Source organism: Procambarus clarkii, chromosome 1, assembly GCF_040958095.1.
Source record: "Procambarus clarkii isolate CNS0578487 chromosome 1, FALCON_Pclarkii_2.0, whole genome shotgun sequence".
Lineage (NCBI taxonomy): Eukaryota > Metazoa > Arthropoda > Malacostraca > Decapoda > Cambaridae > Procambarus > Procambarus clarkii.
The window spans coordinates 33192682-33202571 of NC_091150.1; the positions used below are offsets into that span (position 1 = coordinate 33192682).

The 9890-nt window shown below is 43.8% G+C and overlaps 1 protein-coding gene across 1 annotated transcript; it reads right to left on the reverse strand.

Moving 5' to 3' along the window:
* Positions 1-294: 294 nt before the first annotated feature.
* Positions 295-4407, reverse strand: LOC138362991 (uncharacterized). Its single transcript, XM_069321601.1, has 2 exons — positions 4315-4407; positions 295-714 (listed from the first exon to the last, which is right to left on the reverse strand). The coding sequence occupies exons 1-2, from the start codon at positions 4405-4407 to the stop codon at positions 295-297; spliced, it is 513 nt and encodes a 170-aa protein (XP_069177702.1).
* Positions 4408-9890: the final 5483 nt, after the last annotated feature.

Here is a 9890-nt window from a genome sequence, read left to right on the forward strand (position 1 = left end):
CAGCTGAGAGACTTAAATAGCACTGAGCTTCATCAGGACTCATGATGATGCTGAGAGACTCTCTCCATGAGCTCCATCAGGGCTCAAAAAGTTATGTGAGGTACGCACGGGGAAAAGAGCGAGCAAGATAGAGAAAAAAAAATATATAAGAAATAATAAGTAACTTTGGTGAGAGCAACGGGAGATACATCACACTAACGGCGGCCATCTTTACCTCTCACCCCGGAGACCGATGACGTCACGCATCTTCAGCCTCTGCGGTGTGTTTGATAACAGCATCCGCAGAGTGCGTTGCTAGGGAGGAAGTGATGCTGGGGTGCGTTGCTGAGGAGGTAGTGATGCTAGGGTGCGTTGCTGAGGAGGTAGTGATGCTGGGGTGCGTTGCTGAGGAGGTAGTGATGCTGGGGTGCGTTGCTGAGGAGGTAGTGATGCTGGGGTGCGTTGCTGAGGAGGTAGTGATGCTGGGGTGCGTTGCTGAGGAGGTAGTGATGCTGGGGTGCGTTGCTGAGGAGGTAGTGATGCTGGGGTGCGTTGCTGAGGAGGTAGTGATGCTGGGGTGCGTTGCTGAGGAGGTAGTGATGCTGGGGTGCGTTGCTGAGGAGGTAGTGATGCTGGGGTGCGTTGCTGAGGAGGTAGTGATGCTGGGGTGCGTTGCTGAGGAGGTAGTGATGCTGGGGTGCGTTGCTGAGGAGGTAGTGATGCTGGGGTGCGTTGCTAAGGAGGAAGTGATTCTGTGGTGCGTTGCTGGGAAGATACAGATGCTGGAGTGCGTTGCTGGGGAGGAAGAGGTTCTGCTGAAGAGTCGTGGAATCTCTAAGCAGAGGCTCTGTCGCGGACACATATTTCTGGGCTTATGGAGGCAAAAGCTTCATTGACAATAAAAAAATTATGACAGGTGATGCAAAAGCCACAACATATCAAGGTGTGTTTGGTTGCGGATCATTCTGATTGTCAGCAGAATATCATAATCTAGTGGCTACAGAAACTCAGGTCATAGAACAAAAGCTAATAAGCAGGAGCAGGCCATTCAGGCAGTCTGCAAATGACCAGTGTCTGGTAGACTGCAGCTAGTCATTGTTTGGTAGACTACAGAAGGCCATAGTCTGGTAGACTGCAGCTAGTCATTGTTTGGTAGACTACAGAAGGCCATAGTCTGGTAGACTGCAGCTAGTCATTGCTTGGTAGACTACAGAAGGCCATAGCCTGGTAGACTACAGCTAGTCATTGCTTGGTAGACTACAGAAGGCCATAGCCTGGTAGGCTACGAAAGGTCTACCAGACTGGGGGCCTAGAAGATCTCATAGTCTAGTGGGTTACAGGATATCACAGTCTGTGGGGGTTACAGGATGTCATAGTCTGTGGGGGTTACAGGATGTCATAGTCTGGGGGGCTTACAGGATGTCACAGTCTGTTAGACTACAGAAGGCCACATTTGGGCAGGTCATAATAGTGTGGTAGGCTACAATACAAAAAAGGTTGAGGCTAATCTCGGGCTCTTTTCAGTCGACAATGTTTACATAATTATATTTTTGTATAAAATCGGTACAAAATATTGAATATCATGCAGTTTCTTCGCTTCAATTTAGAAAAATATCTTTAATAATGAAAGTAATGCCGTCTTTGGTCCCCTCGAGCCACGCTCGGCCACATCCATCATCCTCCGATACCGGCGCATTAAGGAGAGTCCCAGAAGTGAATCTCGCCCCGACATTGTATTAAGTCTCATTATAATAGTAATTGAATGTTGAGGTAATGATGGTGAGCAGGTCCAATTAGCCATCATTGATGTCACATAAAGCGCATCGCAGCCCGCAAATAGCGCCACAGTAATTAGGGCTCGCGACTCCGGCGTTGTCCACAAACATGTCCTGCTATAACAGCTTGTCAGAAGGTTGGCAGCAGCCTGTTTTGACGTTGAGCTCTTCAGCTTCTCTCGCGAATTTATGCAAGTTTGGAAAAGAACACACACACACAAAAAAAAAATTCTTCCTCGGCGATAAATGGGCAATTTTTGTGTCCATTATATGGTTAAAGAATTGCTATATTTTTTTCCCTCCCCTTCAGAAAAGACGATAAGTAAACTGACTTCCCCATTCATTATGTGTATTCGGGGTTGTGCACTTTTAAGACATTCTTACACGTAAACGCTCTTATCCTAATATATCGTGCGTTCTCCTACTTCACCACGCATAAAGACCTGTTCGAGATGAACTCAGACATGCATTTAGTCAATTTCTGATGCACCGAAATCAAGGGATAAACGAACTAGCAGTCACATATCTGGTTGGGCACGGCGCTGATGGTAGAGTGGAGGTCGCAGCAATCATATCCCAGCTCTTCTCTCCACTCTCATCCACCCACTAACCTTCTACAATATATGTCTCCAAGACCCACATCCTCCGTGGTTAGGGCATATCAATTCTCCATTTTAGTATTGCGAACATGGATATTACACGTCAGAAAAACGTCTGTGAGAGGAGAGTGACAGCAGGTGGCGGGGTAAACACCGGTGTGGGAGCTCCCCCCACCAACACACCCCCATGCCAGTACCACTGTAGCTGCACCCCTTATTACTTGGTGTCGGCTCTACTCCACTTTTTACAGCGGTTAGGATGGAGGGGTAAGATGGAGAAGAGAAACATTTGATAAAGTTCTTTTTTACTCCAGCTTTAGTATAGGTTGGCTGTTGGAGTTTGATGAAGTTATTTCTCCCTCTCTTTTTTTTCCGCCCCCTCCAATACGTATTCTTCTGTGGGGATGTTTTCCTGTTCTGTATTTTCTCTTTTTATAGTAATGACCTTTCCTTTAAGACAAAATTGCAACTGTTGCAGGACAAAAATGTTATATATATATATACTGAGAGTGAGACTGCTGTGCGAGGCCAAAAATATTACTCCAATATTAAGAGTGGAAGTGTGGCAGAAGTATCCCATCAGTGTCATTAACAGAAAATTGTAAATTTGATTTCCAGCTATCACCTTTTTTGCTTTCTGATATGACCATATCCTCTGCTGCGACCTTGTGACCTTGTGCTGTGAACTTGATATTCAGCTTCAACCCGGACGTGGTTTGATCTTAACCTGATAGGACACGAACTTTCTGTTCCGAACTTTACCTTACGTCGTCATTGACCTTGGAACACCTTTCTTTTCTGTTTTAACAGAAATTTTAAATTTCTCGAAATTTCGTCGCCTACATTCTATTCACTTGGAACCTCAGATGAACAAAATGAGGACGCACCTACGCAAAAACAAATGTAATATTATACGCATAAATTGTGTATATAATACGTTTGTGTATACACAGACCGCACCTTGGAGAAAAATCACGTCTATTAATGACGTGTCTCCACGTGTTTACTATTCATACTTGCCAGGGTATAACAGACCCTTCACAACAAAATATCGCCAGCAAAACAACGTACTTACCGCAGACTTCCCACAATTGTTGTTATTAATATGCTTAGACCCATCTGCATTCATGCAGCTACCCTAGACACAGTGTATATGTCAAGAGCCAGCTGTGTGATACTAAGGTACCTGGACATTTATACAGCTGGCCTAGATTATATGAAGGATTACACAGTGTGTGTCAAGAGCCAGCTGTGTGATACTAAGGTACCTGGACATTTATACAGCTGCCCTAGACTATATGAAGGGTTCCACTGTGAGTGTCAAGAACCAGCTGTGATATATTGGGACATACTCAACATATCCCAGAGTTCCCACGATGTACAAATGAGCCTGTCTAGCTAAGCTTAGAAAATCAGTCGCGACGCAAACATTGCCGCCACCTGGTGACCGCAGGACACGAATCTTGACGCCACAACACCAACTCCAACAGCCCCGTTAAACACGGCTGAGGGTAAAGGAGCTTCACCACAGTCTCACGAACGTCTCTTCATGAATGGATCGCAGGGTGCTGGAACAGCGATGTCACATGTGTTCTTAAACCATGAAAAGTGCATTAATTAATCAAATCATAGGTAGAAGCAACCACATTAAGTTTCTCAACGCGAAGTATCAGTGATATCATGCGCAGGGCATCAGGTAAGTACGCAACTGATGAACACAAGATGCGTAGTTATAATGTATACACGAGATCAACACGCACTCTCCAGTAACAACTCTCTCACACGAGACCAACCCACAAACTACACACACTAAAATCTTGCTAACCAGACAAGGTTGTTAACAAACAGCAGTACGCAAACGTATTCGGAGCATGAAAGAGGTAGGACGCACACGTTTCATCCAGCAAGCAATTATTGAATGTCCAGTCATTAGACCCTTTATACCTGCCAGTTTGAGGTACCTGGAGCTCAGCAATTACTTTATCCATTCCCGTGTCCTTGAAGATATCCTCATAACCTATGAAAAGTGACTTGCACTGTTGTTCAGCCTTCATGTCCCTGTATGATAAACCATTCTGTTAGACGGGGAGATATTCGTGTTACATTTGCAGACGATGAGTCACAATAACGTGGCTGAAGATATGATGGCCAAAGCACACACCTGGAAACACAAACCTAAACTGTCTCTATTTTCCGCTTGTTACAACTTGTAATAAAGTTGTTACATCTTGGCTTAACGTGTTTATGACGTATTAGAACGTTGTTACAACTTGCTATATTGGTTGTTATAACTGGTTAGGAAGTGTTAAAACGTGTTCGAACGTTGTACCAACGTCGTAGTTTCGGTGTGTTTGGCGGGCGATATATATATACCAGAAGATAAACAAAAGACCATGTTTCTGTCCGTCCTGAGTGTCTTCGTCCTGTCATAGAATTAGTTCTTGACACGACAGATTGATTGATAAAGACTAAGCCACCCAAGAGGTGGCACGGGCATGAATAGCCCATAAGTGGTAGATTTTTGTCGGAGTGAATATGATCTTTGGTGGTGAACTTGACACAAACTACGTAACCTTTCATATGGTCTACAGTAACTTCTTGAATGCTGATGTCTCTAAGTTGGTTAATAGAGACATTCGAGTCACAAAGACAACGGAATCGGTGAGATTAAGATGAGCCAACGTAGCCCAACAGCCACAAGGCATGGTAGAGATCAGCATATGAATCATTCATCAACGTAATGATTTAGTACAGCAATTAGTTAACCAACGGGCATAGTTAAGAAGGCACCAACGACCTCTCCGGGCAAGTGGACCAAGCGGATGAGCTCAGTGACCAGCTCGTTAACGGGTCGCAGTTATGACATATCAACAGTAGTTTCACGACCCTCCCGACTACAGTGACGCACGAGCGTGCCAGCTACAGTGACGCACGAGCCTGCCGACTAAAGTGACGCACGAGCCTCCCGACTACAACGACGCACGAGTAACTCAACCACAACGACGCATGACCAACGCACGACGACGCGCAAGACGCGCCTCTCACATAAAAGCAGAGGTGAAGAGTGTGATCCTTGCCAGAGTCCACCGCTCTTCCTCGGGGCCTCCACCCCCCCCCCTCTCCCTCCTCCAAGTAATGCAGACATAGTTACCTCCTCCCCCCTCCCCCTCCCTCAGTCTTCCAAACAGACATGGGAGGTGAAATAAGTGCCACGCTCTGCCACATGTGACGCAAATCAGAGACCACGTAAACATTCAACTCACGCAGACAAAGGCCGAGCATAACCCGGCTCGAGAAATAACGATAAATTACACAATGACGAACGAGACACCTCCATCCCGCCCAAACCTGGTAAAGAAGGACCTCTCCTTCGACGCCCTATATCTCTCCCTCTCTCTCTCTCTCTCTCTCTCTCTCTCTCTCTCTCTCTCTCTCTCTCTCTCTCTCTCTCTCTCTCTCTCTCTCTCTCTCTCTCTCTCTCTCTCTCTCTCTCTCTCTCTCTATCTCGCAGACGTCTGATTACTTTCAGACTTCCCCCTTCACTCTTAATTCACTATATATATAGATTTTATTGAACGCTGTTTATAATAATCATAAATCAAATGGACAATCTTTGCAAATAAGTATTAATTGAAGGGCCCAAGTAGCGCCAGGTGATGGCGAGTTGTGGCAAGAGAAGAGCATCTTGCGTCAAGCCTCCTCGGGCTCTCCCGGCGTCTTGAACATGTCAATCCGCTTTGTTTATGACCCAAATTACGAATTTTCAAATCAAATCTTCCTATGATGGATAAGAGTGGCATGTCGGGCCCATAAAGCAGCAGAAAATAGTGATCATAAATCCGTCAGAGGTGATAGCCTAATTACAAGGTGCGAGGCGAACAAAAAATGAGTTATCTTCGGCTGGAGCAAACCCGAGGATTGGTGGTAATTAGTTATTGCCGATCAACCTGGAAGCCAAAAGGGTTGCTGCTGCTGCTGCTGCTACGAAGGCAATGCTTGGCTGACGGGCTATACATATTACAGCTAATCTCTATCATTTGTAGACGCTAGAGCCGGCTGCAATCTTTTCCCTCCCAGACGCCCTCGGCTACGCCTAACATTCGTTCCATCCCCCCCCCCCCCCCCACACAACCCTTTTTTCTTTTTATTTTTTTGGTAAAGCAAGAAGATATATATGTCCACTCCACGAGCAGTGACCAAAGACTGTTGCGCCGTGTCTTCCTTCGCCTGCTGTTTGTTGTACACGGAGACGTGATAGGTTTGTGGCAGCTGTCCAATCTTTGCCTCCGAGGGTAAAAAAAAAAAGTAGACAGTAATGCTCGTTGCATGGGTTCGAACCCCTCGTCAAAGGCTCCCAATATTCTTAAGAAGGCACAAAATATTGTTAAGAATGTTCACGATGTTCTTACGAATGCTAACGATATTCTTACGAATGCTCACAATATTTGTAAGAATGCTCACCATATTCTCAAGAACGCTCACAATATTCTTAATAAAGCTCACAATATTTTCAATAATGCACACAATAATCTATACATAATAATATGCATAATATTAATAATAATTCATAATATTAATTATGAATATACATAATATTAATAATAATTCATAATATTAATTATGAATATACATAATATTAATCCGAATATGCTCAACATTCTATGGATTCATTTACCTGTTGAAGCAGTACCAATAGCCGGCTCTGAGCCCCTTGGGACCAGGCGACAGCTTCCGGACGAATACCCTTTATGTGTCAACTCCAGCCACTGGGAACAAAAGTTTCCAAGCAGCACGGGCTATGGTGAGCCCGGTAGTGGTGGACGACCTAGACTGTGATAATGTGCTCAGGAGAGGGTGAAAGACTTGGAGTAGGTCAAATTTTGTATATATAAAATAAACATATAAGTGTGTGTGTGGGGGGGGGGGGGCTTTTTATCCAATGCACACATTATTCTTAAGAATACACCTAGATTATTCTTGAGAATACCCACACTTTATTCTCAAGAGTACACACTTTTTTCTCAAGAAAACACACTTTATTCTCAAGAAAACACACTTTATTATCAAGAATACACATTATATTATCAAGACTACACACACATTATTCTCAAAATACACAATTTTTTAAAATATACAATTTATTCTCAAGAATACACACTTTATTCACAAAAATAACACTTTATATTTATTACACATATATTCTAAGTATAATATTCTAACTATGCAAAAAATTCTTCAATAATACTGCAACCTGTACTCCTACAAAGAACGTCACTTTTCGATCGTATGCGTTACATAAAACCCAAAATTATCGCACTAGAAAATGGAAGCGGCTCGGGGACAGTGACGTACTGTCTCCGTTTTCTGTTTTGGGTACTCTGGTAGGTTAGGGGAGGACATTTTAAATTGACCGTTTTCTTGACGTTGGGAAACATTAAGAAGATTAAGAATATGACAACATATGCTTTGAAATAACAGTCTTGTTGCTTGAGGATATTGATGGTAGTTCTGGTGTGAAGAGAATCTGCGAGGAAATTGGTTTCGTATTATATAATTTTCATTTTCATTTTATGAGGAATTACGAAGTCACACACATACACACACACCCTGTATACCACTGATGTCAGTCCAATCTTGGAGTAAGCAGCTCCAGCCTGGAGTCCATACCTAGTTAAACACAAGACAAAGTTAGAGATGAGTCAGAGGTATGCCACCAGACTAGTCCAGGAACTGAGAGATATGAGCAACGAGGAAAGGCTAAGGGAGCTGAACCTTCACGTCCCTAGAAAACAGAAGAGTAAGGGGAGACAGGGTAGACAGGGTAGACAAAGACAAACTCTTTAGCACGGGTGGAACACGAACAAAGAGACACAGGTGGAACCTTAGTACCCAAATGAGCCAAAGAAACATTAGAAAGAAATTTTCAGTGTCAGAATGGTTATCAAATGGAATGCATTAGGCAGTGATGTGGTGGAGGCTGACTCCATACACAGTTTCAAGTGTAGATATGATAGAGCCCAATAGGCTCAAGGAACCTGTACACCAGTTGATTGACAGTTGAGAGGCGGGACCAAACAGCTGAAGTTCCACCCCCCCCCCCCCGCAAGCACAACTATGTGAGTACACACACACACACACACACACACACACACACGTATGCAAGGCTGGTGAACATAAGAACGGCTTTCAGAAACTTGCGTAGGGAATCATTCAGAACCTTGTATACCTCATATGTCAGACCAATACTAGAATATGCAGCTCCAGCGTGGAGCAAGTAATGCACATCTAATCAAACACAAAACGAAGTTAGAAAAGGTTCAGAGGTATGCCCTCGAGCTGAGAGGAATGTGCTATGAGGAAAGATTATGGAATTCTCACTCGCGACACTGGAATACAGAAGAGTTAAGGGAGACATGATCACAACCTACAAAATTCTCAGAGGAATTGACAGGGTAGATAAATATAAACTGTTTAACACGGGTGTTACGCGAACAAGGGGACACAGGAAAAAAATGAATACCCAAATGAGCCAGAGAGACGTTAGAAAGAATTTTTTCAGTGTCAGAGTAGTTAACAGGTGAAATGCATTAGGCAGTGATGTGGTGGAGGCTGACTCCATATACAGTTTCAAATGTAGATATGATAGAGCCCAGTAGGCTCAGGAATATGTACATTAGTTGATTGACAGTTGAGAGGCGGAACCAAAGTGCCAGAGCTCAACCCCCGCAATCACAACTAGGTGAGTACACACACACACACACACACACACACACACACACACACACACACACACACACACACACACACACACACACACACACACACACACACACACACACACACACACACACATTGAACATAATAACATCGGCGGCGTATGCGAGGCAGCCTAACATCAGAATTGCGTTCAGAAACCTGTGTAAGGAATCCTTCAGAACCTTGTATACCACATATGTGAGGCCAATCCTGGAGTATGCGGCCCCAGCATGGAGCCCGTACCATGTCAAGCACAAGATGAAGCTGGAAAAAGTTCAGAGGTATGCTACTTGGCTAGTCCCAGAACTAAAAGGCATGAGTTATGAGTAAAGGCTGCGTGAACTGCACATCACGTCGCTGGAAGACAGAAGAGCTCGGGGAGACATGATCACCACATACAAAATTCCCAGGGGAATTGACAAGGTAGACAAGGATGGACTATTTAACACGGGTGGAACACGCAGAAAGGGATACAGGTGGAAGCTGAGTACCCAAATGAGCCACAGTGACATTAGAAAAAACTTTTTCAGTGTCAGAGTAGTTAGTAAATGGAATGCACTAGGTGGTGCATTTAAAAATAATAATTACATTTAGTTCACAAATGAATCAACTTGCGCTTTCCTGAGTGAGAAATTTAATTGTAACTTTCATGTTTACCATCCAAAGACAATTTATAAGTTCAGAAGCATTTAAAAGTTGATTCACAGACGAAAAGACAAGAAAAATATTTACGATTTCCTAACACCATGAAAGCTATAATATAATCAGATATATGTAGTTG